Here is a 26,766-nt window from a genome sequence, read left to right as displayed (position 1 = left end):
AGGAACTTCGAAATTGGGAAATTTTGTTTCTCTGTGGCTTCGGCTAGCGAGGTAGTCACGTGGAGCTCCGCCCGGCAGAAAAAAATGTCCGCAGAGAGATCAGATAGGGCATGCAAGCATGCATTTAGTGGTATACTTCTGGAAGTTTATGATACTATTCCTTTGATCCTCTAATTGATTACTGTTCTACGCAAGGTAGCTTATGTACTTTACTGGTCACAGCACTACAATCCGTTATTGTATTTTCTGACACCACATTATTCGTGGTCGAGTCAACCCTCTATACGACCAATTATATAACAACATGGCTGCCAACTTCCAGCTTCCACTCCAATGCCTCCAATATCTGGAGAAACGGGGCGCGGAATCTCAGAGGTTTCTTATTGCGTCATCTGGGGGCAAGATCTACTCCTACGCTGCAGAGACCGGACAGCGTCTCTCTTCCTGGCCGCAAGATGTAGATGCAAGCAATGCAAATAACTCCAAGGCGACTGAGACAGAAACTGGATCGGAAGACCAAGCACCACCAGAGAAGAAGAGAAAGGTTTCCCCGTCCGAGGAGGGACCTGCTGAAACTTCCAAGTCAACCGTCAAGGCTTCGACTTGGTCCAGCATCCCTTGTTTAGTTGCGCATTCGAATGGAGATTATGTGATTGCGCTCACTGCAGAAGATAAGTGCGTTCGTGTCCTCCGCTTGAAGGATGATGGCACTCTTGAACAACTAAGCGAAAGGTTAGTCGGCCGTGCCGAATGCACGAAAAGTTTGTGCTCACCCTCCCTACAGATGTATGCCAAAGAGGCCATGTAGTATCGCTCTTACTGATGACGGTAACACAATCCTCTGTGGTGATAAATTCGGCGATGTTTACTCGCTGCCACTTCTTCCCGGCAATGAGCCATATGTAGCGCCAAAGCTTCCTAATCGGCCAAAGGTTCCTAGCGCAACTCCCCTTACTGTGCATAGTAAGCGGAATCTTGAATCTCTGGAACAGCAGTTGCGCTATAGTCAAAAAAACTCTACCGAAGAAAAGAACAGCCTGAATTTCCAGCATCAATTGCTACTTGGCCATGTGTCATTGCTCACGGATGTGGCTTTTGTCACGGTACCTCAGGATGATAATTTCGGTAAAAAGCGCAGTTACATCCTAACTGGAGACCGCGATGAGCATATCCGAGTCTCTCGCTATCCACAGGCTCATATTATCGAAGGTTATTGCCTGGGCCATACTGCATTCGTCACCAAGCTCTGCATTCCCCAATACGCTCCAGGTTATCTCATCTCTGGCGGAGGCGACGATTATTTGCTGGTCTGGAAGTGGAGCGAAGGCCGTATCCTACAGAAGGTTCCCTTAGTGAAGCAGGAATCAGAGACCACACAGGTTACAGTTCGTGGAATTTGGGCGACATCAATCGGTGGATCGAATATAGTACTAGTTGCGCTTGAGGGGTGAGTGATAGTGGGAGCCTAAGCCAATATCCTGCTTGTCTAATGTCTTCAATAGGTCCTCAAATCTGCAATGCTTCGTGCTTGGCTCGGATGGCACATTAAAACCACAAGACCCAATCGAGATGTCTGGCAACGTATTAGACGTGGCCATCATGGAAAAAGACAGCACAATTGTTGTTTCTGTGGACTGTATCCGTGAAAAGGGCTCGACCCACGAATGGAGAGCCAGCCCAACAAGCCCCTCAAATCTGATTGAATCGTTCCGCGTGAAGCCGGGAACAGAAAACTTGGAGTGGGAGCCGGTCACAGAATCGCTAGTTACCAACATCAACATGGGTGGCTCCTCTGGCATTCCAGCAGATGCCGACACAAAGCAAAGAAAGGAACTCAACGATGTGTTGTATAGTTTGGGCAATCTGCGCAAGAAGCATGGGGAGGATGACTGAGGGCCAATCGGCGGTCGTAAATTCAAACTACTCAATATTTAATTAATCAGTTGGATTAGACATGTTTCAAGCTTTATTTGGATTTGTATGCCCTTGTAGGGGACATTCAGAAAATTATGTACATACTACCGTACCAGTACTTCCTCTGGTATGTAGCCTAGCAGATGGAAGGGTTTCCGAATTGGGTTTGGATGCATAAATGTGCTGCGGCGGGCCGAGGCGCCGAGCGGCGGTTAGGACCTTGGTGCTAGAATTGCATGCAGTCACCCCTCTTCTCAAGGTCCCCTCTTCACACAATCCATCCTATTCTCCGTCAAGATGCAGGAACAATTTGCTTCATTGAAGAATGACCTTTTGCTAAGGGCCGCAAGAGGTATTTCCATCATAGATTACAACAGCAGAAATTGCCGCCGCTGATGTAATTGTAGGCGAGAAGGTCGAGCGTCCTCCGATATGGGTTATGCGTCAAGGTACATACGCTACGCTTTTGCTAGCCTTTTCCAACATAGTCTCATACAGGTTGAAAGGGCCCACCATTGCTAACTTTTGTGTTCCCTCTACTTATAGCTGGACGCTATCTCCCCGAATACCACGAAGCTAAAGGAGGTCGCGACTTTTTTGAATGCTGCCGCAGCCCAGAAATCGCCTCAACGCTGACTATCCAGCCCGTGGAACGGTATGCAGGGCTTATCGATGCCGCAATCATCTTCTCTGATATTCTGGTCATTCCCCAGGCTATGGGAATGCAGGTTGAGATGGTTGACAAGAAGGGACCCCACTTCCCTGAACCGCTGAAGTCGCCGGACGACGGACAGTACGAGAAAGTGATGCAGAAGCAGGTCGATGTTAAGGAGGAGCTTGACTATGTTTACAAGGCCATCCGGCTCACCCGGCATAAGTTGCAGGGCCGTGTCCCGCTCATTGGTTTCTGCGGTGCTCCATGGACCCTCCTATGCTACATGGTTGAAGGCGGCGGAAGCAAGATGTTTGTTCAGTCGAAAACGTGGGTCTACAAGTACCCAAAGGAATCCCAGGCATTGCTGCAGAAGATCGCAGAGATCTGTGTGGAATACCTTGCTCTTCAGGTTGCCGCAGGCGCCCAGTTGGTCCAAGTCTTCGACTCATGGGCTGGTGAACTTTCTCCGGCCTCGTTCAAGTCATTCTCGCTCCCATATCTGCGCCACATTTCCGCCAATCTGCCCAAGCGGCTGAAGGAAATGGGACTGGAACCAGTGCCCATGACTGTTTTCGCCAAGGGCGCATGGTATGCACTTGATGACCTTTGCGAATCCGGCTATAACGTTGTTGGGCTTGACTGGCTACATGATCCGGCGGAAGCTAGGCGAATTGCGAATGGTCGGGTCACCATCCAGGGTAATGCCGATCCCGGCATGCTCTACGGTGGTCGTGCTGCCATCACAGAAACTGTCGAGACCATGGTTAAAGGTTTCGAGAAGGGTAAGCAAGGATGGATTGCGAACTTGGGCCATGGTAATGACGTCCCATGATATCTAGGTTGGTGAAATATGCTAATTTGCGCAGGTGTAACTCCATTTGTCAAGCCTGATGATCTCAAATTCTTTTTTGAGGAGATTCACAGACTAACGGCATAAATGAAGCATAAGACATGATCATGGCGGTGAAGTTTGTAGGGTTCAGGCTTTGAATATTTACATTGCGATTCCTCGTACCCTGCAGCTCATTGGCGAGGGGCTGATTAGCCTATTATATACTCACGGCTTAGACGGCAATATCCTCATTCCTACATTTTTGACACATCCATGGTCAGCTACTATCATTTGCAGATGGAGGGGGTGGGCGGTAAAACAATATATGTTATCGACGACTTGTCATGATCCAAAAGCAGTGCTCAAAATTAAAGAACTTACCAGAGCTCCGGCTTCTCCTTCATAAATTTCTCCATCAACTGCTTGCACTCCTCGTTGTTCAAGACAACCAGTTCCTTGCCACGGTTCTTGAGATATTCTTCCCCACCCATGAAGCTCTTGTTCTCTCCAATGACCACGCGCTTCACCTTATAGAGGATGCAGGCACCCGTGCACATATCACAGGGAGACAAGGTCGTATACATGGTAGCACCTTCATAGGCCGAAGCAGGAAGGCGGCCTGAGTTCTCCAGAGCAGACATCTCGGCCTGTTAGGTTAAAGTAAGCCACGGACATCCGTCCAATCACCTAGGAATTGGAGAACTGGTGTATGATTGACTAACATGTAATGTTGCACTCCCCTTCTGAACGCGCATATTATGTCCACGGCCAAGGATTTTGCCATCTTTGGAGACCAACGCCGCGCCGATGGGAACTCCACCCTCGGCGTAACCTTGCTTTGCCTCCTCGAGGGCAGCAACAAACCCAGGGTCTGACTCCATTGTATTGGATGTGATTCTATGAATTATGGACTGTGGAGGGAAAGGGAGGTCCGAATCACAGGTTTAGAAGACAAGTAGTAGAATGCAGAGATAGCTGTTATGGTTGCTGTTGAACTGCCGGTAGTTATGTAACTCAACTCGTTCGGGCAAAATTCTGGTGGTCAACTGCCGTTCTGGTTCTAGCTTGACCCGCAGGAACGGTTGGCCACGGCTTGTCGTTGGCGGAGGATCTTGATAGAGATGATAAGCATTCGGAAATTCCCCCTCATGAAGAATATGTAGTCATCACTTGAGAGTTTTAAATTACCATTGTATAGGATGTCTGCGACGACTCATGATTTTACCCCCTGAGATAAAGTCAGGATATGATAAACCTCTGTCAAATGCTTCTATTCCATGATTCAAGCTGCATTAGATTTTGATTGTCTAGTTGTGCAGTAGTTCAATCTCGATTATATATTTGGGATGCGGGGCGTTTCGGCATACACATTAGAATGTACACAATGGCTATAACAGTGGGACATTATATATAGAATAACATAGTTATTAATTAAGAGTATCGTGACATATAGAGTATCTCAGGATACTTTTTCTTTTCCCATGATAGCTATTGCTATATTTATGGGTGTCTTCATTCCCCCACGAACACCCCTCTTTCCACTTCTGGATACTTTTGCTTATCGATAAGAAAAAAACTTAACTTGCCGTCCCGCCGCCACATTGTTTGCCTGGGGCAAAGTCTGCTGTGCCACAAGAGTAGGGAAACAGAAAAAGCAAAAAAAAAAAAAGGTTGTGTTTAAGAATCAGAGAACCAGATCTTCATCCACAGAAGTGCTTGTACTGTGTATCTAGTATGTTTTCTGTACTTACTAGAATTATGTGTCGCCCCTTGCTGAATAGTTGTTTTATAGATTCTAAAGTATTATTTGATCACCTGTAATTTATCAAAATCTATTTATGTTCTGCCATTCATTAATGGTTTCTCAAACACTAATAATAAATATTTTTCGTAATACATAAGCGCTCTATGGAAGCAGATGGAAAGGAACTTGTTGACATTGTGAATACTCCGCCGTAAGGAACCGGTATCTGAAAGCTGATACAGGGTGAACTCCATTGGATGCAGGGTGATTGTGGTCACAAAACAAAGGAAATACCGATTCGGTGGAAAGGCAGCGAAGATGGTGGAAGCCGACAGAATCAGATGGAAAGGGAGAGTCAGCGCTCGAGCCGTGGATTCAGCCCGTGACAGGGCGGTCGAAGCAGCCAGAAGGGGAAAGCAAAGCCAATCGGGCTGCAAGTCATGGACATGAGGCCCCTATTGTTTTGTGCTTGAAAAGCCAGGCAGAACCTCTTTTTACAGTTCCATTCGGTTTTATTTGAATGATTTTCCACCGGCTTGCCCCTAGAACCTCTCCTTGACTTTTTTTTCTTTTTGATACCCCCAGGGAACGGTCATAGATCCATTGGAGAAAGATCGCCAGTGAGCCTCGGATTTTCGCCCTATCGTATCTCCGGTACCAAAATACAGAGATTGCACAGGGCTTGGCATCTTAATCAGCAAGAGTCTGCCCCGTGAAGGCCCCTTTGGTGCCTGGTCCTGGTATTGAAATTACCATCTTACGCCCGTCAGCCGCTTGTCGCCGCTCCTGTCTTGATAACCTCGAAGTGGCCGTCAGATCCTTTTTCTTCTCATCAACAATCCCGCCTCTCAACCACCCTCCCGAGGCCCCATCCCACCTTATAGACTCTTCGTTCCGGCTAAACCGACCGGCGAACTTCTCCTCTCTTTTGAACGATCCTCTCTTTTCCTACCATACGCATCTCCGAAACGATTTCACCTGAAAAGTTCTTGTTTCTATAGTTTTTCTTCGCCTTGATTCTTTGGTTCTTGTAATTGCTCTCCAAGTCACCTTTTCTTTAGTATACGACTAGACACACTTTCACAATGGTCAAGGAAACCAAGTTTTACGACGTTCTCGGGGTGAGTATACTTGTGGGCGGCCACTGAATCCCCCGTTTTCGAAACTGACGATGAGGCTATCAGGTTGCCCCCACAGCCACAGAGGCTCAACTGAAGACCGCCTATAAGAAGGGTGCCCTCAAATATCACCCTGGTACGTCGCCTATGTCTAGCTCCAATGACCAGTTGGGGCGGAAGGGTTCAGACTGGACTTGCTGACAGTTCCCCATAGACAAGAACGCAAACAACCCCGATGCTGCTGAAAAGTTCAAGGAGCTCTCCCGTGCCTATGAAATTCTCTCCGACTCCCAGAAGCGTTCTATTTACGACCAGCTCGGTGAGGAGGGTCTCGAAAATGGTGGAGGCGCCGGTGGAATGGGTGCTGAGGATCTCTTTGCCCAGTTCTTCGGTGGCGGCGGTGGCTTTGGAGGTATGTTTGGTGGTGGCATGCGGGAGCAGGGCCCCAAGAAGGCCCGCACCATCCATCACGTTCACAAGGTCAACCTGGAGGACATCTACCGTGGAAAGGTTTCGAAGTTGGCCCTGCAGAAGTCTGTCATTTGCCCTGGCTGTGATGGCCGTGGTGGTAAGGAAGGTGCCGTCAAGTCGTGTGGCGGCTGCAATGGTACCGGTATGAAGACTATGATGCGCCAGATGGGACCTATGATCCAGCGGTTCCAGACTGTTTGCCCAGACTGCAGTGGTGAGGGTGAGACCATTCGGGAGCGCGATCGCTGCAAGCGCTGCAACGGTAAGAAGACCGTTGTTGAGCGCAAGGTCCTCCACGTCCATGTCGACAAGGGTGTCAGGAACGGCCACAAGATCGAGTTCCGTGGGGAGGGTGACCAGATGCCTGGCGTCCTACCCGGAGATGTGGTCTTCGAGATTGAACAGAAGCCTCACCCCCGGTTCCAGCGTAAGGAAGATGACCTCTTCTATCACGCTGAAATCGATCTTCTCACAGCTCTTGCTGGCGGTACCATCAACATTGAGCACCTCGATGACCGCTGGTTGACTGTGAACATCGCACCTGGCGAGGTTGTTACTCCTGGTATGTCACTTCCCCCGCCCATTTACATTAGCTGAGGAACAAGCACTAACTCGCTGGTTCTCTAGGCGCTATCAAGGTGATCAAGGGCCAGGGTATGCCGTCATTCCGCCACCATGACTTCGGCAACCTCTATATTCAGTTTGACGTCAAGTTCCCCGAGAAGGATCAGCTCAACAACCTCAACCTTTTGGAACAGGTTCTGCCCCCCCGGATGGAGCAGCCTCAACCACCTACCGATTCTATGGTGGAGGACTTCGAGCTGGAGGACATTGACTCTAGCGAGTACTCCCAGGCACGCGCCCATGGTGCTGCCGGTTCCATGGATGAGGATGATGACGACGTTCCTCCTGGTGCTGAGAGAGTGCAGTGCGCCTCTCAGTAAAGCGGGGGCTTTTCTGTGGTTGATAAAGTTGCAGTGCTAGGGCATTACTGAAATCGCTTATGATACCACGCGGAAGCTCAGCCCTGGTACAGCTTGGTTTTTAATTCTTTTGTTCGCTTGATGATTTGCTCTGCGATGGCGTTTTCTCGAAGATTCGGAAGATGATGCGGGAGATCTCGTGTCGGTTCATTTTACATTCCCATCATCATGCTTTGATTCCCATGCATAATGTTCTATTTCTTGCTTGTCTGTTATGGGGAATGGAGGGTATGGTACCTGATGAGATGGACGAGATCATGGTAAACGAGTCAACATTTTATTTCTCTCTCCCTTTTCCCTCATCGCTTTAGTTGACTCGGGGTGGGTTATGGTGGGTCGATTTAGGGGTTGAGCGTGTTTCATCATTATAGACTACAGCGTGGGTTTGGGTATCGAATATTCCATTTTATCTGTCAAGTATTTTTTTTCTCGCTTTTCTTGTAATGGCCATAGGCAAACTGCTTGTAGCTCAGTGTATCCGCGCTCCTCTAGCTGCATTGGTGATTCCCGTCGTACTCACTACCCATTGCATTAAAATCCTGACCATAATCTGGGCGAATTCTTGGTCCACCACCTGTTTTGTCACTACGCTGGCAAGGACAGAGACTTAAACCTTTGTTTAACAGAGAATCAAAGCACCACCTCGCGTGAAAATGAGAAACTCAATGACCTTGAGAATCGTGCGCGACCACGTGTATCAATCAACCTCTAGCCCCCATGTGCACGCTTCCTCCTAATCGCAGCCCATCTTACCATAATCCACGGACAAGCAGAAAGAGCGCATCCTGTATTCCTACCTCATAGCCCCCATGACCAAATGTCTCAACATCCCTGACCAAACAGCAGCCACATAAGATGCAATCCCCACAACAACCAGCATAATATCACCGCAGCCGCCATCTACCAGCATGTCATAGTATCTCCGAAGGTCAACAGATCCATTTCAAAATCACCTGTTCTGTTCCGCGGGCGATCCGTGCGCCACACGACCCGTTCCGTTTCAGCTCTTCCTTGAATAAGCGATTCGGCTTCGGTTTGCGCGTTTGGCTCTTTTTCTTTTTTACTCTCTTCCTTTAGGCCGAGCCTCGAGAAACAACTCGGCGTGCGCTGGTCGTTCGTGCATCGGGATATGGGATCGCTGGTCTCATGATCGCAGCTGGTGGGGATTCTTCTCGAAGCGAGCGGTGTTCATGCCTGAGAAAGATGATCACTGGTTCGGTCTGGTTCATTGTTCTGGGGCGTGGAGATGTGGGATGACGTCAGGAGCGTTGGTTAGATTGTTTTAGTTAAGGATTTGGGGGGTTTGGCAGGGTCTTTTTTTTTTTTTTGTATCGAGTAGGTTTGTAGGTTTGGTAGTGTTAGTGGTGGTTGTGGTTAGTTTCTTTGTGGGTGGTTTTTCTGGGGAGGCATAATATGAGGATAGGTATGTTGGTTGGTTAGTATAGGGAAGTGATTGTTTGTATGTAGTTTCCTCGGTGGTTTTGTATATGTGTGCAATTGAACGCCCGTTCCTTGTATGAACATAAAATGCGGAGTAAACCCTAGTATGGCCGAGTGCATAGTACATACCGATTGGAGCAACGGATGCATAAGATCCAATGCAGTTGTACTTCCCGTGTTAGCTCGAGATCGACTCTGGGGTAAAGGTCAGGTGGACTGGGGCTCTTGCGGCGGGCATTAAATCAAAGCCACAGTTTTTTAAAAGTATATAGTAGTTGGTATGCTGTGATTGGACCATGTGATCGGCGACATTGTTGACCTCAATCTATCCGGATGAATGAACGGCTGACAACATCTCCTTGTTATTCTGTTGAGGGTGATACTCGATGGAGCTTTGAATGTGCCCGAGGGAGTCTATCACGTAAGTAGAAATAGAGATTCAAGACAGCAATTGGATGGTGGGCAGGCACGAGGGCATATCCTTCGCCACGGCTAAGTAAACATGCTGGCTAGATCGCATGCTCCGGACAGGGCATTTTTGATTTCTGATAATGGAGGATCTAGTTTTGTCCTTTTATTTTCTTGTCCCTTTCGGCGGGTAAAAGAAAAATCAAAATTAGAAAAGCGAGGCGAAGTGTGGGGTAGATATGACCTCATATACTTTAATCTGGCGAGGCTGAAGCTGGAAGTCTGTGCAGATACCGAACTATATACATGGATTCTTACCATAAGGGGGCATGGGACGTGCGCTTGTCAGGCGACTGGGAGTTTACTCAAGCGTCGCTTGCTACCAGGGGTCTTTGCATTTGAGGTATGACCATGTGTGAGATCTCAAGCACGTCTTCGTGGCGGCAGGGATCCGTTCGTAAGATGCGAAACGGATGGTGAGATTTTTGATCATTAAAAGATGGTATTGCGATACGAGACGAGACGTCAGTAACTCCGCGGGAATAGGCTCAATTAGGACGATACTAGTCTGTAGCTGCATGCGCCATCGATTCCATAGAGAAAGTGTTCTCCGATTGATCCCTCATACCGACGTCTTAAACGGGAAGGACTGGGCTTCAGGTATACCGCGTCCTTATTGAGATTTTGTTCCTGGGCCCTTGGCTATGGTTCCATTATATGTCTGTGTCAGACAATATTAACTACTAGTACCTGCACTGGTTGACCAGGGGGTTGTCGAGAACGAGCGGACACTGGACAATGGGGGGAGTAAGATCGATGACGCGATTTTGATCTCGATGGTGTTAGAGTGGAGAAACCATATAAGCTCGAGGACGTGCAGGAGAGCAAGCAAGGTGGTGAGCATTCATTGGTGAGCACCGAGCACCTATCGTGACTAGGATTATCATCCTTGAGCTCTATATGTATTATGTACCCAAGGCCCAATGCGGCCGTTTTTGATTGCCTTTCTGTGAACTGGCTCCACAGGGATTGGACCGTGGAGTTGGGGGTGTCACCCCGTTGGTAGAAAAATATTCTACCTCAATTTCACTAACACAAAGGCTAAATTATATTGGGATCCCAACTGGGTTAGGACAGTTAAAACCTTAATGTTACGCAGCGGACATGAACAGATTCATAATAATAATACGTACCCGTCTATACTCCGTAGTATACTCCGTATTGGTAGTCAACTACCGAACAGAGCAGCCCCAGAGTCCCCAGAATGCCAAGTCCCATCGGCAATGTCTGGGCCTGGTAGGGAGAAACTGGCCGAGGCTGCCCGTGTAAATGAACGGGAAACTCCATACTCCTGATACGACGACGGGGGCCACCATGACGACGACGCATGTAACGGAGTCTTTCTAGTCGATGCGACGGAAATATCTGGTTAATATTCGGGAGTTTTTAAGCATTGTCGTCAGTAATTTACGTATTTGCCGCACTAGACTGACGACAAGCCTCCAAGGAAGACTAGCAAGAAAGTCAAAAAAGAAAAAAAAGAAAGCTGTGGTTTAGAGTCAAGAAAAAAGGCCAGGGTATGGAACAGAAAAAGAAATTTCATGGAAGCCGATACTTACTCGAATCAGACTCATTCCACACGTGGACCGGTCGGGCTTTCACCATCAAAGTGAACGATGGCGTGTTCTGCCGCGATTCCTATTGGATTGGAAGCCGGTGGTGGAGCGACGTAAGAGGCGGATGATGGCGCGGGCAGCTCTCCATTGGTTGCATTTCCTCGTCTATCCTCTGCAGCTCGTTCATTAAAGGTGGGCGGTCACTCTTGGCAATATAACATTGTTGCTGTGTTTCTTGCTGCGGTACTTTTACGGAGTACACACTTTACGCATGGGAAAATTAAACAATGCTCTCAAAATCTGAGCAGCGAGTTCATGCCTGAAATGACCAGATACTCTGGAAGAGACTGCTTTTCAGAGTAGAGCATTAGATGCCGATTGACTTTGCCATTCAGATAATGATCATCCATGGATGTCACCATGAGCGGAACCCATGCTCCACGGCTCGGCGTCATCTCTCGCTTCCAGGCCCTCGTTACCCAGGTCCACCTCAACGGCTCTTACGCCAGCACCTCTCCGACAAGCTTGATACACCTCCCTCCATACTAAACCAGTTAGGATGTTGAGTTGCGTCTGCTGAGGACTTTTGCCCTTGGCGATCCATAGTGGATCATGCGTTCCATCACTGCGCGTTTGTGCTGATGCTCGTTCCCAATGGCAATCTACCCTCTGGATTAATTTTATTTCTATTTTTCTTACTACATACTCATACAAACCCCTTCTCTTCTGATTTCCTCGAACGGGAATAGTACTGTTACCATCCATGATTATCAATCCCCGTCTGATCATCTCCCTTGATCGATTCCATACTGTGTATTGTTCCTTACCGTTTGGCAGTTATCCACCCACAATCCCCCTTCCCCCCTTCCCAGAAGTTGTCTGACTTATCTAAAGTGGTTGATCACTCGAGAATCTATTTACTTAACCGAACTTACCTCCCCGTATTGCCTTTTTTGTTGCCTCTTCCTGATTATCTTTCTTTATCCGGTGGACGTCAGGCTCCTACGCCACCGAACGCTTGTTGGCCCTCCCACGCCTCAGATATTCGCATTTTTTCTTTTTCCTTTCTTCGTATTGTGATTTAGATTAAATTTAATCTCTCTATTTGGTTTATGCAACTGCAGGACTAGTGGGATTTTTAAAGTGTTGTGGGAAGCTAACATTTCGACTTCCCTGCTCCTGATCACGACATCGCTCTTGGCTGTCCCGTCATCTCACCTTAAATTTATCCACTCTGCCGCATTTTCCTCGATACTCAATTCTCCACAGGTTCTGGCTATGGACCTTGTTTGAACACGGCTTTACATCAGCATCTCTTATCAATATCTTCTGTCCCCTTCTTTTCTTCCTTCCCCCTCCCGGCTTTTTCAAGTCACCCTACCGTTGTTAGACCTTATACTTCCTTCCACTCCGAAAACCACTGGGTATATATAGTGGTATACTTTGGGCTAGTCCTGCCCCAACCCTATATCAACTCCTGAGACCGTTTCTCCCATTAGGACCATGCCGGGCGATCTCAAAACCAAAATTGGTCACGGCGCGGCCAAGGCCTTGGGGATCAAGATCCCCTACCGTGATCCTCTCGGAGTTCATGCTGACCCAGTCACACGAGGCGAGTCGATGTTCTCCGTCGGAACGATCGACACATACTCCTATCTCGAGCCCGAACCCACTCCCGCTGAATGGCTGAAGGAAGTCTGCCCTAGCTGGCATCAGGTGGGCCGTTATTTTTACAACCTTTTCCCTTTCCTCTCGTGGATTACGAGGTACAACTTGCAATGGTTGCTGGGAGATATGATTGCCGGTAAGAGCCTTTCCACTGTGTTTGATTTGATCGACAAGTAGACAACATACTCATTGGAATGCAGGCGTCACGGTCGGTGCTGTGGTCGTTCCGCAGGGAATGGCCTACGCTAAACTGGCAAACCTACCTGTAGAGTATGGTCTCTATTCCTCGTTCATGGGTGTTCTCATTTATTGGTTTTTTGCCACCTCAAAGGATATCACCATTGGTGTAAGTCATTCTGCACCCATGTCAGCATGTATCTTGCTAATATAGTATCTTCCCTGTTCAGCCGGTGGCTGTCATGTCTACCCTTACAGGTAAGATAGTTGCCGAGGCGCAAACGAAGCTCCCAGATGTCGAAGGGCATGTAATCGCCTCCTGTTTGGCTATCATTTGTGGAGCCGTGGTTTGCGCTATGGGCCTGCTTCGGCTGGGATTTATCGTGGATTTCATTCCTCTGCCGGCAATTTCAGCTTTCATGACGGGTTCCGCCATCAATATCTGCTCCGGACAGGTCAAAGACATGCTGGGAGAGACGGCCGACTTCTCGACGAAAGATTCTACCTATCTGGTTATCATCAACACCCTCAAGCATCTTCCCTCCGCAAAAATCGATGCCGCCATGGGTGTCAGTGCTTTAGCTATGCTGTACATTATCCGTTCGGGTTGCAATTATGGCGCGAAGAAGTTCCCCCGTCATGCCAAGGTTTGGTTCTTCGTTTCGACTTTGCGCACAGTGTTCGTGATCTTGTTCTATACGATGATCAGTGCCGCTGTGAACTTGCACCGGCGGTCTAACCCGCGGTTCAAGCTCCTGGGTAAAGTTCCTCGTGGTTTCCAACATGCGGCTGTCCCTCAGGTAAATTCGAGGATCATCAGCGCATTTGCTAGCGAGCTTCCTGCTTCGATTATTGTCCTGCTTATCGAACACATCGCTATCTCGAAATCCTTTGGCCGTGTCAACAACTACACAATTGATCCCTCTCAGGAGCTGGTTGCTATTGGTGTGTCGAACTTGCTTGGACCGTTCCTTGGTGGTTACCCAGCGACTGGATCGTTCTCCCGAACTGCAATCAAATCGAAAGCGGGTGTCCGCACCCCACTTGCCGGTGTTATTACTGCGGTTGTTGTCCTCCTCGCCATTTACGCTCTGCCCGCTGTCTTCTTTTACATCCCGAAAGCTTCCCTTGCTGGTGTCATCATTCATGCAGTCGGTGACCTCATTACCCCACCAAACACCGTCTACCAGTTCTGGCGCGTGTCCCCTCTGGATGCGATCATTTTCTTTATCGGTGTTATCGTGACTGTCTTCACCACGATTGAGATCGGCATTTACTGTACCGTTTGTGTGTCTGTTGCCATTCTGCTGTTCCGCGTCGCCAAGGCCCGCGGTCAATTCTTAGGAAGAGTCACTATCCACTCGGTGATCGGTGACCATCTGGTACAGGATGATGGGAAATATGGGTCTGCCAACTCCCCTAATGCTGCCAGCGATGACAAAGATGAATTGAGCCGGTCTATCTTCTTGCCTATCAACCACACGGACGGATCGAATCCCGATGTCGAGGTGCAGCAACCTTATCCTGGTATCTTCATCTACCGATTCTCGGAAGGATTCAACTACCCCAATGCCAATCACTACACCGATTATTTGGTCCAGACTATCTTCAAGCATACACGTCGCACAAATCCGTTCTCCTACGGTAAACCGGGTGATCGGCCATGGAATAATCCTGGCCCTCGCAGGGGCAAGTCTGAAGATGACGAGTCGCATTTGCCCTTACTGCAGGCTGTCATTCTTGACTTCTCATCCGTCAACAATGTTGATGTGACCTCGGTCCAGAACCTCATCGATGTCCGCAATCAACTCGACCTCTACGCTTCGCCTAAGACTGTGCAGTGGCACTTTGCTCATATTAACAACCGCTGGACGAAACGAGCCCTTGCAGCAGCAGGTTTCGGCTTCCCATCTCCGGACTCGGATGAAGGATTCCAGAGATGGAAGCCAATTTTCAGCGTGGCTGAGATCGAAGGCAGTGCCTCTGCCGCAGCTCATGCAGAGATGGTGAACAACAGACACACCCAGCATAACATCAAGAGCGAAGACCTCGAGCATGGCCTCAAGCACGATTCAGAGACCACCGAGCGTGAGACACACGGCATCGAAGAATCCTCCGATGCCAGCAGCACCCGGGAGGACAAGTTGCAACGGGACCTGAAGGATAGCAAGGCTTACCGCAGTCGCCGAAGGGTCGCTATGGTGCAGGGCCTCAACCGGCCATTCTTCCACATCGACCTGACTAGTGCACTGCAGAGTGCCTTGGCCAACGCGGGCGAGCAGCCGGACCCTAAAATGAATGTCCTTGATGCATAGTCGGTTTTTTCTCATTTATTTTGACACATATGATACTCCCTGGTCGGAGTCGACTTTTATACTGCCCAGAGAAGGGCCTTTGACTTCGGTTATATAATGTTTGTTTCAAGCGAGTCCACCTCCGCTGTGTTACTTTGATTTAAGTTGGTTGGAATCGTTGATAGGCACCTACATATACCCCTGACATCTGGTTTTTATGTATATATATAGATTTTTATCGATGCACATATATATCTATATAAGTGTAGTTTTCGAAGCTTTCGGTCTTTGCCTTGGGAAGTAGCTCTGACTTTCCGGATGATAGTAGCATGACTCTATTCTGATGTGTAAACGGTCAGTCAATAATGATGGACTAACTGGCAGCACCTTCTCGGTAGCAAGGCCCACGAGTGTTTATTCTATGTACGGATCAGACTATCCAGCGAAATAAGCTCGTGATGTCACAAGGTTATATAATGGTCAACACAAGCCCTCCTTCAAACTTTTCCCTTCTTGTTTGGACGCTATATATTCTGTAAATCCAATCCTTATTCCTAGGGATTTTGCAGTGAAGTGTTGATAGTCCATTTTGTGGCAAGGAGAAGCACCGGCCATCAGTCGATCCCACCAGTGTGCCTGTGTACGGCGAGTGATCAACGAGCTTAGCTCCCTTGATTCAGGTGTATCTCGTAGACTCAATAATTGCTGCAGGGATATCATCTTCAGTTGCTGTGGGGCTAGGGTCTCCATTTGTGAGCAAGCCCACTGATGTAGATGAACTAGGAAAAACGCGTCATGATCGAGCTCGGAGCTCCATGAAAGAAGCTCAAGCAGGATCCCCGCGCTTCTACTATTGGCGTCATCGATCATCTGTTGAGCGCACAGGGTAAGGGTGATCATCCACAAGGACATCGGGCTTTCTTTCATTTCTTTGCCTAACTTCACCGTGAAGTTGTCGCTTGGCGATACTCCCTTCTGCAACAGGACTCGCACCAAATCCCTATGGCCATACGCGACTGATAGGACGAACAATTGCTTCTGGAAAGATGGGTCTTTTGGGAGGCTGGCACTAGCAGAAAGCCTGTCTAGCACAAATTTAGCCTGGTCATGACATAGTAGCCAGCACCAATAATGAAACCTATTTTTGGGGTGGGAAGATCGGATGGCCACGCCGTTTATGCGGTTGCGTCCGCTGTGATAAAATATAATCGGAATATGGGAGAATAGTGAGTTCCCCCACATGTGCTGAAATACCGCAACAATTTTGGATGATGTGGGTGAGTGACTCAATCGGCGGAATAATTCAAATTGAGCCAACCCAATGTTCACCTTCTTGTCAAAAGCTCGGCCCCGGTCGTACTCCATGCTGCTAAAGAGGCAATACGCGAGAAGTAATCGACAACATGAGTCCTGGACATTGAAATCTGGAAGACGATTCCTCAATTGATTCACCTTCGAATCACGGAGATAATCTCGAGCAGTGCGATGGAAGAACATCACCCTATATTTGCCGCATCCCTCTGTGTCCGGCTCGGTGTGGAGTTCGAGCAGCCCTTTCGACAGCGAGTCTATCTTGCTTCTGACAATATCGACCCTATTCTTTAGGTATTTTTCGGAATATCCTGTCGCCTGTACGCGATATGGAAATGTCACATCGTGAAGATCATCAAGCCATGAAAAAAGGACTGCCGGGATATAGGGATATGGGAGCTCAGAGGCAATGAGCAATAATTTATCTGCCTCTTCACGGGCAGAAGAATCTACCCCACCTAGCATATTGTCGAAAAGCGTTTTCATGTCCTCGGGAATTGACGCTAATTTCTTGCGAAGTGTTTGAGGAGAATCACGGTAGCCTACACCTCCAAGGAAGGATCGTGTGGCTAGTCTCGCCCAAAGAAAAACACCATCTGCCCTGAGTACAATGTTTTCTGCCAACTCACGATAGCTTTCTTTAATTCGCTCAAAGTTTCGATCTTTCTTCATCATGGCCAGACAATATTCACGGATATCAGACTGTGTAAGTTGATGTGGTTGGATCTGCTGACGAGGACAGCAGTTAAAGGACTCCATAAACTCGGCATCCCATCGACCGATCTGTCAACTTTAGATTTCTCACATAATGCGGCCCTGGTGATCCCAGATTCCTCCAGTGGAACTTCTCTGAAGTTCTTCCTCGATCTACTCACACAGTAACCCTCTTTTTATCAATGTCCGCAAGAAGTCGTCACTAACCGCATAACAGGGCCGGGCGGATACAAGTGAGATGTGGAAGCACTGCAACGAGTATCAAATGCAGCCGTAATTGTGGGGGGGGTAAAAGAGTGTGAACGGAAACAAGCTGACGAGGACAAGGCCGAAATGGGTGAAACCGGTTGAAACAACAGGCAGGAAAACAAATGAGTGTAAATTATGAACCAATTGATTACTAGTCCAGCTTAAGTCTATAACACTAGGTCGTTCATTATATAGAGAGAATCAAGCCCCAATTCAACCCCATATCATTGCCTTTAAGCAGATACCAAGCGTAATTACTAGCTAGGACGCTTTCCCCCTACTTGTGATGCATATGTACCTTGTTCATTTACAATTTCCAAACAATTGAATAACCATGTCTATATGTAGGTCAAACCGAAGGATTCAGGGAGCCCTATCCTGCGGCAGTGGATCACGTCGGTAGTCTTCTAAGGAGCCAAACAGGCCCCTACATACCAGCTAGTAGGTATGCTGACATATCTACTAGTAGATGTGTTCCCTAGAATATAAACACAGCGATATAGGCGATTTGACCCCAAAATCTTATTATCTGGTATCCTGGATACAGCCCTAATAACCGCGGGAGGATTGAAGAGACCTCCCATGCTCCATAAATCAACGTTCTCGGCTATGAGGTTATTTGGAAAAGGTTAGAAGGAACATCACTCACTAGAAAGAAACAAGTCAAGTAGATATACTAGAAAACTTTCAGTATACCTCCTATTTCTGAGTAAAGCTCATCCTCTGCGCGTCGAGTCAAGTTGCCTAGCGCGGTGAACGAGATTGAGAAGGGGTCACTCACTTAACAACATCAATAATCAAATTAGTCCCCAAGAAACGAACCGTGACACCCTCTTCCAAACCCCTAGCATGCACACTCATCTTCCCCATTCAAGCTGATCACTGAAGTATCTTATCATTTGTAGAACGTTCTGCTCTTTAGCTGGGTTCCGAAACCTGCGGAGTGAACTACATAGATATTAGCCAGGTTCTCAGATACGACTGTGTGATATATGTTGGGGATAACTGTGTTTTGGTCGAGTGGGATTGACTATATACATACACTGTACCGTCCTCAGCCCGGTGAACGCGGTAGAATTTGTGCTGCACTTTCTTCAGGATGTGTGAGTGATGTATTTTTTTGGTCAAGTTCATCGTGCGAACGCCCTGAAGCGGTTAGATATGCTCTCATGGTATTATCATGATCTTCTTGCGGAACCCAGGGGTCGCAGTCCTCTCCACGGTGTTGTAAGATGACACGTTTTGGATGATGATAAAGATTTTCGCAAGTAGGCACAGCTAAGGATTCAGTGCTCTCCGCCCTGGTGCTCTGTAGTTGCTTCTGTAGGTGTGTAGGAGTGGAGAGAAACCTGGAGGCAGTTTGGAGGACTGGGCGAGGTTATATAGTCCTGTATCCACACAATCACAATGATGACATTAGGACTTTCTAGTGAATCATTTTTAATGCTTCGGAATCAGCATGTCATTCTTACAAGGGCTCAATACAGCATTCTTCCGAGGACGTGCCGGGGTGCTCTGGCTAAATGCACTAAGCAAGCCATAGGTAAATCTACGCTAAACCTGAGAACTGCTAAGCTTCTGTCCCCAGGTCTGTGTTTCTTGACGATAAATGCTTTGGGTGATATTGCCAGGTTATTCGCAGCATTGAACATCCTGAGAATTCTAAATCATATACTTGACATTTTTCGGAGGTTAAATGACTCCATATTCGTTCAGATAGAACTGTGATTTATAAAATACATACTCCGTACACAAGATATAAACTCGTACTTTGATAAAGTGATAAATTACCGGACCATACTGCCAAGCTTACCAGCGCACGTTCAGGACACTACACTCGTTGACAATTGAGGGGCTTTCTGTAGAAGAACTTCGCCATACAATCTGTTCCAAATCTTTCAACATCATGATACCGTTCAGCGTTCCTACAGTAGCGGGCTCAGAGCTGCAATATGTTGAGCAAGCGGTGCGGAAAGGCACCCTAAGTGGCGATGGAGAATACACCGTCTTATGTCAAAATTGGCTGGAAAGGAAATTGCCCGCCGCCAAAGTATTCCTTACTCCATCTGGGACTGCTGCCCTCGATTTGGCAGCATTGGTCCTGAACATTCAGCATGGAGATGAAGTCATTGTCCCCAGCTACACCTATGTTTCTACCGCCAATGCATTCCTACTTCGCGGGGCCTCGTTGGTGTTTGTGGATATTGCGCCCGAGACCATGAACATGGACATGGAAAAGCTCCAAGATGCCATCACTGACAAGACCCGTGTGATCGTCCCGGTTCACTATGCTGGTGTCGCTTGCGATATGGATGCTCTTTTGCATATAGCCACCGAGCGAGGGATCTATATTGTGGAAGACGCCGCGCAGGGTTTGTTCTCAACCTATAAAGGTCGTGCGTTGGGCACAATTGGCCACATCGGGTGCTTCAGCTTCCACGAGAGCAAGAACGTGACAGCAGGCGGGCAAGGTGGCGCGATTCTGATCAACGACCCTGGCCTTGTCGAGCAAGCGGAAATTATCAAAGATAAAGGCACCAACCGCCAAAAGTTCCTGCGTGGGGAAGTCGCCCACTATACCTGGCAACAGGCTGGGGCGAGCTATACCCTCAGCGAGATACAGGCCGCCTACCTTTGGGGCCAGCTTGAAGCGTCCGATTGCATACAAAGCCAACGTTTGGAGATCTGGAATTTCTACTACAGGGAATTATCTAAGCTAGGCGATGATGTACCAATTGTTCTACCCTCTGTACCATCTTACTGCCAGCACAATGCACATATCTTCTTTATAAGAGTGAAGGATGGAGCGCAGCGCAGAGAATTCATTACCGCCATGAAAGATGCAGGGATAACGGTTCTCGCCCATTATAGTCCTCTACACTCGACGGTCCCCGGCGCCCAAGGTCGGCACGTTCTTGATCGACAGGACCTCGCAACTCGCGAGAGCGAGAGGCTGGTTCGTCTTCCGATCTTCTATACGATGACTATGGAGCAAGCACGCAAGGTGGTTGAAACAATAAAGTGGTATTTCATGAGACGTTTGACTCGTATATAGAGACATAGCGAATTGAGGATGCTCTTTGTAATATTTTCCTCCACAACCCCACGAGCGTAGTATTACAGCCGCGCTACACGGTGGCCACCACGACTCATTTCCTCAATATGCCACCGAATGGTGTGTCTTAGGCCCTGCTCAAGGGACACAATTGGTTTCCACCCAAGTTCTCTCAGTGCTAGAGAATTGTCCGGTCGTCGAGTGGTAGGATCATCTACCGGTGATGGAAGGAATTTGATACTGACCTTGGGTTGCTGACTAGTAGTACTGGCTACTAGCTCCGCAACCATCTCCGCTAACTGTAGTATGGTATTCTCATTATCGTTCCCTATGTTCACCGGTCCTTTTGCGTAATTGCTATTCATCAACCTATAGAGGCCGTTCGCGCAATCACTAACATACTGGAATGAACGGGTCGCCGATCCGTCGCCCGTAACTTGGATGGGTTGTCCCGATAACGCGCTCGCAATGAATGAAGAAACGACCCTTCCATCCGAGGCAGCCATCCGCGGTCCGTACGTGTTGAAAATACGGGCAATCCGAATGTCAGTTCCATGCTGTTCCCGATATCCATACATTAGAGCCTCCCCGACTCGTTTGCCTTCATCATAGCAAGACCGGGGACCAAAGGGATTCACATTCCCCCAGTATGTCTCCGGTTGGGGACAGACCTTGGGATCTCCGTAGACCTCTGATGACCAGGCGGCCCAATCAGTAGTTGTTCTTTGCCGATAGGGGATGCTACGAACCAGATGTGCTTGTGAATAGAATTCGGATCTTGCGTTGTGTTGCGAATTCTAGCAGACTTTTTGTGCCGCGGTAGCAGGTATCTAGGGTGCCAATATGGTCTTTCTGGTACTGGATGGGACTAGCTGGACAGGCGAGGTGATATATCTGATCCACGATAGGTAGCTCTGGTAAAGGAGCTCGCACATCATGGCTGTTCAAAGCGAGTCAGTATCCTAAGCCTTTACCACTCAGGTCTCCACTGCTGTGTGGTTCCCATACCGGACGAGGGTGAATTTGGCATTCGAAATTAAGTGTTTCAGGTTGTTGGGAAAGCCCGTTTGGAAGTTGTCCAGACCAATCACCTCATGGCCTTTCTCTAGCAGAAGGTCTACAAGATGTGACCCTAAGAACCCCGCAGCCTACTAACATCAGTATATTCAATAATCTCAGTATTTTCCCCCCTGCTATACATACTCCAGCAACCAGGATCTTGGAATGTTTATTTTCTGGTACACCCTGGCCAGACATTTTTAGTCAATTCTTGACCCAAAATGCTCTGCTACCGTTCACCGCAAAGAAACGAGTGCTAGGTTGGGATATCTCGCGAAGTTCGGTATAAATCAATGATACGGCGAAACCTTAAGCTCCACCCAGCTTGGCCAGAATCCCGACTTTTAGGGCCGAGGAAAGGGTAAATCGTATAATAGCCTGCCTCAGCTGGCCACAGCACCATTCCCTGCAGCAACCACAGCGATATTCATCTATTCTTCACTGTGTCTCTCCAACTGCCCGAAGTCTAATACAATCAAGCTGGCAATGGTCTCTGCGGTCGTTTTCGGATACCACAACGTAGGCGTGAGGTGTCTCTCCGTTCTCCTTGCACAAAACATCGAGGTCAAGCTGGTGGTCACCCATTCAGATGATGACGACGAAAACATCTGGTTCGATAGTGTCTCGAACCTCGCAAGCCTCCATGGAATCCCCGTGGTGACGCCCGACAGTCCGAATACAGAAGAAATGCTTACGCGTCTGCGATCGCTGAACCCCGATCTGATCTTCTCGTTCTACTACCGCAAGATACTTAGCGTGCCGGTGCTGGAGACGGCGCGTCGTGGATGCTACAATATGCATGGCTCTTTGCTACCTCACTACCGTGGACGAGCCCCCGTCAACTGGGCCCTCCTGCACGGTGAAACCCAGACGGGCGCCACCCTCCACGAAATGGTCCGGAAGCCTGATGCAGGCGCTATTGTGGGGCAAATGGCAGTGCCTATCCTGCCCAATGATACGGCCTCGGATGTGTTTTCCAAGGTCTTAGTCGCGGCCGAGTTGGTGCTCTGCCAAACCCTCCCCGAGATAGTGAGGGGCACGGTGGTAGCGAGAAAGATGGATCTCAGATCCGGGTCCTACTTTGGGGGACGCAAACCACAGGACGGGTTGATTGATTGGGGCACGATGGGAGCACGACAGATTCATAATCTTGTGCGAGCTGTGACCCATCCGTATCCGGGGGCGTTCATGGACACGGCGAGGGGACGAATCACGATTTGGCGCACGTTGGTGCTAGACGATAGCCCTACCTCTTCCGCTCGGCCTAGTCTGCTGCAGGAAGGAGGTCAGTTGCGAGCAATTGCTTGCGATGGAGGGGTTCTGCGGATTGTCCACGCTGAGTTGGAGGGACGATTGTTGGACCAGGAGACTTTTACGAAGGTCTTCGGCTCCTCATACCCACTTCCTTGCATACTGCCCAATAAGGCCATGCCATGTGGCGTAGTCCATACAACGAGGGGCAGAACTTAATGACACGAAGTAGATGTCCAGTCAGTTCGCACAAGAGTCTACTCTAGATCTCGGTTCCAGCCGGACACAGCCCCATAAGCTTCTCCTCCTCCTCTGCGGAACATATCGCGTAGATCTTCGACAAGGGACTCTGGGGCCTCCCAGGCATAACGATGCCCACTACGGTTCTTTATGACGATGGAAGACACTTGGTCCTAACTTTCTCACCCACATACTCCGTACAGATAGGAGGTAAATGGGTGAATGCTGTCTCCCACCCAACCTTTTCACACTGGGCTCGTAAGTGCGGCAGAGCAACAGTTCGGTGGAGTCCAGTTAAAATAATAGTATATAGTCCGCTTCCATTCAGCCTATATTACTAGAATAGACCTCATGTTTTCCATAGCCTGAACCCTGCTCCGAATGCACTTTACAATGCACAAAGCTTAGAATAAACCGGGTATCATCCTCCACCGCACCACCCGTTGATACTCCTCCCACTTCGATCCATACTTAGCCAAGCACCGCTTCTCATCACGATAGCATCGATGGATCAGCAGGATAGTCATATAAATGAAATACATATATGGTAGGACATGGGACCAGCCACAACACACACACGTGCAGAAAGAGAAAACAATGTCACCAACGTAGTTGGGATGGCGCACAATCCCCCAGCACCCTACCGCCCAGTTAGTTTTTGCTTCGATACACTGAGCAGCTTTTATACACGGCGTGCAGAAAGTCAAATAGACAATGTCCGGGAATCAAAACTCTACATACCAGAACACAGCAAAGATGTCTCGTGGACTTTCCCCTTCGCTGTAGTATATTGAGCCCTGATAGTGCGAGGCTTGCTGCCGGCAATCTGACAATTGCCCCGCGTTTGTCGGAAAAGGTGTTTCTGGTGGTTGGCGAGACGAAACAGCACGTAGCTCACGAGACCTGTTATAAGGATTGCGCTGAATGCCAATGAAGAGAGGTCGACTGGATGCAAGGCCAAATACTGGGCTTGCACGGTGTAGACCATGGGTAACCAAACGGCAGTGCCCCAGGCTAGGGTGAAACCGAAGTGGTCATGGGCAATATCTATGGTTGCAAGGTACCTGAACGGGAGGGTTAGAACTCTGTACGATCAGTGCGCGGAATCAGAAGAACTTGCCAATCTTCGTTGATGAAAAAGTCAACGACGTAGATAGCATGGAGAATGACCACAATAAGGATTGAGTTAGAGATTGAGCCGTAACGGAGGTATTGTTGAGCCATGAAAGATAGGTCGCTGTTTGGGTGAGTCCACATTTTCGACATTATACAATCGCAAAGGGAGCATTCCTACATCACCACCCATGAGTTCATTCCTAGGCGGCCGACTTGGAACATCTTCAGATCCCAGTGCTGACCCAGTCGGGGATTCAGTTCGACTCCAACCATATAATCGTGAAAAACAGAGCCTGAATCCATTAGTCGAACACTCCCCTTCAACCCCCTGTCTCGAAACATCATATAGAAGGCTATAAAGTTTAAACATTCCTATGGGAAAAGTATGTACGCACCGCTAAATCTCCGATCGTTCTTAAAGGTGGGCCATATATGACCCTTCGCCACAGCCAGAGCAGGCACTGCCAATCCATAGACGTTCGCTGCCGCTAACACGGCTGCCCAATTTTGGGCTAAGCTTGCAACTACCTCAGCACCTCCTATACAAGCGGCCAGGAAGACTGCACCAACTGTGATACCCCACGACAACAGTCCGTTCACGCGGTAGGGCAGCGTATTGCCTCCCGGTGTTGGCGGTCCATAGACGGTCTTCCCTGGGAGAAGGGAGTACAACAGCGCCTGAAAGACTATCCAGGTCGTATACGCCACCACATGGCCATAGGATATTTCAGGTTCATAGCGCCGAAGAAGGGTTGTCGGGGATGAATGAACCAGTAACTCATACAAGCCCTGCCGTAAAGAGCCGTCGAAATGCTCGAGGCAGACGCAAAGAAATAGCACGAAAAGGGAGGTAGCAATTACAAATAACAAACTGAGGAGGCCAGAAAAAGCAGAAACATGATTGCGACGGCCCCAAAAACTGTTTCCCGATTTCTGCTGCTTTCCATCGGCTTGCAAATAGAGATGTGGTTTGCTGCTGACCCTAGTAGCGGATGATGCTCGATTCTGGAGCATGTTGAGAAAAAGAAGGGGAAATTTAGAACCGATCAACTTAAAGAACAAAGCAGGTCAAGTTACGCTAGGAAAGCCGATAACAGGCGAGGAAGAAATAGGTATATATCTCGTGGAAACAGGTGCTGTGTTGGGCCGCATTGACAATCTATCAATCTGACCTGTATACGGCACGTCGATCAGTCATGCTGTTGATTAAATCTTACTCGTCGATCCTCCCACCTAAAGACGCCAGTACCCAATAAAGTATCGCTTAGATAGATGCAAGGGACCTGCATACATGTGGTGAGCAATGGTTGGTCAATCATCTATAAATTCACGAGAGAACTATTTACCGATACGCCTCTTCAGCTCGCCACATCGGCACTACAGAATACAGATATAGTGCAGAGAGGTGTATAGATCCTTCGAATTCCTAGATTACGGAACTTTGCTTGCAAGTGATAGTCAGCATAGTCTCGAAACATGATACTTCTCCATCTTAAGTAGCAAACTCAACAATGATAAGCTTCCTTACTGAAGTAGCAATCGAACTTCAACTTCAGTCATCTTTCCGAGTACGTGGCAAAGACCGTCGCGTATACTTTTACACCATGAACTTCCGCCACTTAAACAGGATGGGAAACTAAGGTAAGTAATGAAGCAAGGAGTCAAGTGGATTATCACTATACTTCCCCGAGAATGTGGTCTATGTGTTCCTACATGAGCGTTCAGGCGGCGGTGTATCCTTTTACGTCTGTGCGAAGAGCAGGATCAGATATGTTCCGGTGGCTGTGCTCCAAAAAAGAGATCCACGTAAACTATAAGAAGAATTCTTATGGAGTGCGAGGCTTATTAGATAGTCTAGAACGTCTACTACCAATAAAGCTAGATTATAATAGACGAACAGCTTTGCAGCTGCTGTTTTGCTATGTCCCCTACTCTCTGTTATCATTTCCACGGGTCATGGCTCCCGTTATCCAGTGACTTTTCATAGGGTTGGTCTTTCTCACTCCGCTTACCGGTGGCGATAAATGTGCCGCCGGAGTCGTTCATCTATCGAATCTCCGGTTGTTTTTATCTTGGTCTATAACAAATTTTCAAAGAAAAAGAAAAGGAGACAAAAGGAGAAGTTCACATTGGGCCGGGAGCTTAAATAGCTGGAGGCTAGTATCCCGAGCATCACAGCGACATAGGCTCACACATCCCAAGGCTATTCAACCAACCCGAAAACAAGGTACGTATGTACATACTTGGAGACATGCATACACACATATAGAATAAGTGGCGCACTCCGTAGATAATATGTGCGACAGAGGATCCCCACTTCTGCGTCTTTAAGTAGGACCATGGCAGTAACATGCACGGTAAAAACGGCGGAGTATCCTCTGAGAACCTGCTCACTGGACCTTCCAGGTTGGCCGGAATATCGAACCACTATTCCCCATCCACCCCAGACGC

At 48.4% G+C, this 26,766-nt stretch overlaps 10 protein-coding genes across 10 annotated transcripts; 6 read left to right on the top strand and 4 right to left on the bottom strand.

Annotated features, from left to right (window-relative positions):
* The first annotated feature begins 10 nt into the window (after nt 1-10).
* Nucleotides 11-2,125, top strand: F9C07_2277894 (guanine-N(7)--methyltransferase subunit trm82). The gene is made up of 3 exons (XM_041290037.2): nt 11-732; nt 785-1,447; nt 1,503-2,125. The coding sequence occupies exons 1-3, from the start codon at nt 305-307 to the stop codon at nt 1,891-1,893; spliced, it is 1,482 nt and encodes a 493-aa protein (XP_041143213.1). The 5' UTR covers nt 11-304; the 3' UTR covers nt 1,894-2,125.
* Nucleotides 2,126-2,211: 86 nt separating this feature from the next.
* On the top strand, nt 2,212-3,506 carry F9C07_2391 (uroporphyrinogen decarboxylase; the record flags this gene model as incomplete). The annotated part of the gene is made up of 4 exons (XM_041290036.1): nt 2,212-2,266; nt 2,322-2,363; nt 2,461-3,384; nt 3,436-3,506. The coding sequence occupies 4 exons, from the start codon at nt 2,212-2,214 to the stop codon at nt 3,504-3,506; spliced, it is 1,092 nt and encodes a 363-aa protein (XP_041143212.1).
* A 127-nt stretch (nt 3,507-3,633) lies between these two features.
* Nucleotides 3,634-4,282, bottom strand: F9C07_2226220 (putative cytosine deaminase; the record flags this gene model as incomplete). The annotated part of the gene is made up of 3 exons (XM_041290022.2): nt 3,634-3,655; nt 3,783-4,048; nt 4,124-4,282. 3 exons carry the CDS (start codon nt 4,280-4,282, stop codon nt 3,634-3,636), a joined length of 447 nt encoding a protein of 148 aa, XP_041143211.2.
* Nucleotides 4,283-5,601: 1,319 nt separating this feature from the next.
* Nucleotides 5,602-8,166, top strand: F9C07_2277891 (mitochondrial protein import protein MAS5). Its single transcript, XM_041290035.2, has 4 exons — nt 5,602-6,266; nt 6,330-6,399; nt 6,478-7,296; nt 7,362-8,166. Exons 1-4 carry the CDS (start codon nt 6,231-6,233, stop codon nt 7,676-7,678), a joined length of 1,242 nt encoding a protein of 413 aa, XP_041143210.1. The 5' UTR covers nt 5,602-6,230; the 3' UTR covers nt 7,679-8,166.
* Nucleotides 8,167-12,684: 4,518 nt separating this feature from the next.
* Nucleotides 12,685-15,341, top strand: F9C07_2226218 (sulfate transporter family-domain-containing protein; the record flags this gene model as incomplete). Its single annotated transcript, XM_041290034.1, has 3 exons — nt 12,685-12,985; nt 13,050-13,195; nt 13,257-15,341. 3 exons carry the CDS (start codon nt 12,685-12,687, stop codon nt 15,339-15,341), a joined length of 2,532 nt encoding a protein of 843 aa, XP_041143209.1.
* A 230-nt stretch (nt 15,342-15,571) lies between these two features.
* F9C07_1287952 (uncharacterized protein) lies at nt 15,572-18,445 on the bottom strand. The gene has a single exon (XM_041284873.2). The coding sequence runs from the start codon at nt 17,388-17,390 to the stop codon at nt 15,801-15,803; it is 1,590 nt and encodes a 529-aa protein (XP_041143208.1). The 5' UTR covers nt 17,391-18,445; the 3' UTR covers nt 15,572-15,800.
* Nucleotides 18,446-19,500: 1,055 nt separating this feature from the next.
* Nucleotides 19,501-20,649, top strand: F9C07_2397 (putative lipopolysaccharide biosynthesis protein rffA; the record flags this gene model as incomplete). The annotated part of the gene is made up of 1 exon (XM_041284875.1): nt 19,501-20,649. The coding sequence occupies one exon, from the start codon at nt 19,501-19,503 to the stop codon at nt 20,647-20,649; it is 1,149 nt and encodes a 382-aa protein (XP_041143207.1).
* A 31-nt stretch (nt 20,650-20,680) lies between these two features.
* Nucleotides 20,681-22,050, bottom strand: F9C07_1288065 (nucleoside-diphosphate-sugar epimerase). Its single transcript, XM_041290021.2, has 4 exons — nt 21,853-22,050; nt 21,658-21,797; nt 21,399-21,589; nt 20,681-21,340 (listed from the first exon to the last, which is right to left on the bottom strand). Exons 1-4 carry the CDS (start codon nt 21,904-21,906, stop codon nt 20,712-20,714), a joined length of 1,014 nt encoding a protein of 337 aa, XP_041143206.1. The 5' UTR covers nt 21,907-22,050; the 3' UTR covers nt 20,681-20,711.
* A 144-nt stretch (nt 22,051-22,194) lies between these two features.
* F9C07_2399 (putative methionyl-tRNA formyltransferase) lies at nt 22,195-23,178 on the top strand (the record flags this gene model as incomplete). Its single annotated transcript, XM_041284874.1, has 1 exon — nt 22,195-23,178. One exon carries the CDS (start codon nt 22,195-22,197, stop codon nt 23,176-23,178), a length of 984 nt encoding a protein of 327 aa, XP_041143205.1.
* Nucleotides 23,179-23,603: 425 nt separating this feature from the next.
* F9C07_2055558 (sterol reductase/lamin B receptor) lies at nt 23,604-25,329 on the bottom strand (the record flags this gene model as incomplete). The annotated part of the gene is made up of 5 exons (XM_071508582.1): nt 23,604-23,839; nt 23,941-24,263; nt 24,284-24,436; nt 24,494-24,608; nt 24,711-25,329. The coding sequence occupies 5 exons, from the start codon at nt 25,327-25,329 to the stop codon at nt 23,604-23,606; spliced, it is 1,446 nt and encodes a 481-aa protein (XP_071363932.1).
* Nucleotides 25,330-26,766: the final 1,437 nt, after the last annotated feature.

Source organism: Aspergillus flavus, chromosome 2 (assembly GCF_009017415.1).
Source record: "Aspergillus flavus chromosome 2, complete sequence".
Lineage (NCBI taxonomy): Eukaryota > Fungi > Ascomycota > Eurotiomycetes > Eurotiales > Aspergillaceae > Aspergillus > Aspergillus flavus.
The sequence above is the reverse complement of the archived record's forward strand: the minus strand, read 5'-3'. Positions and strand labels throughout refer to the sequence as shown.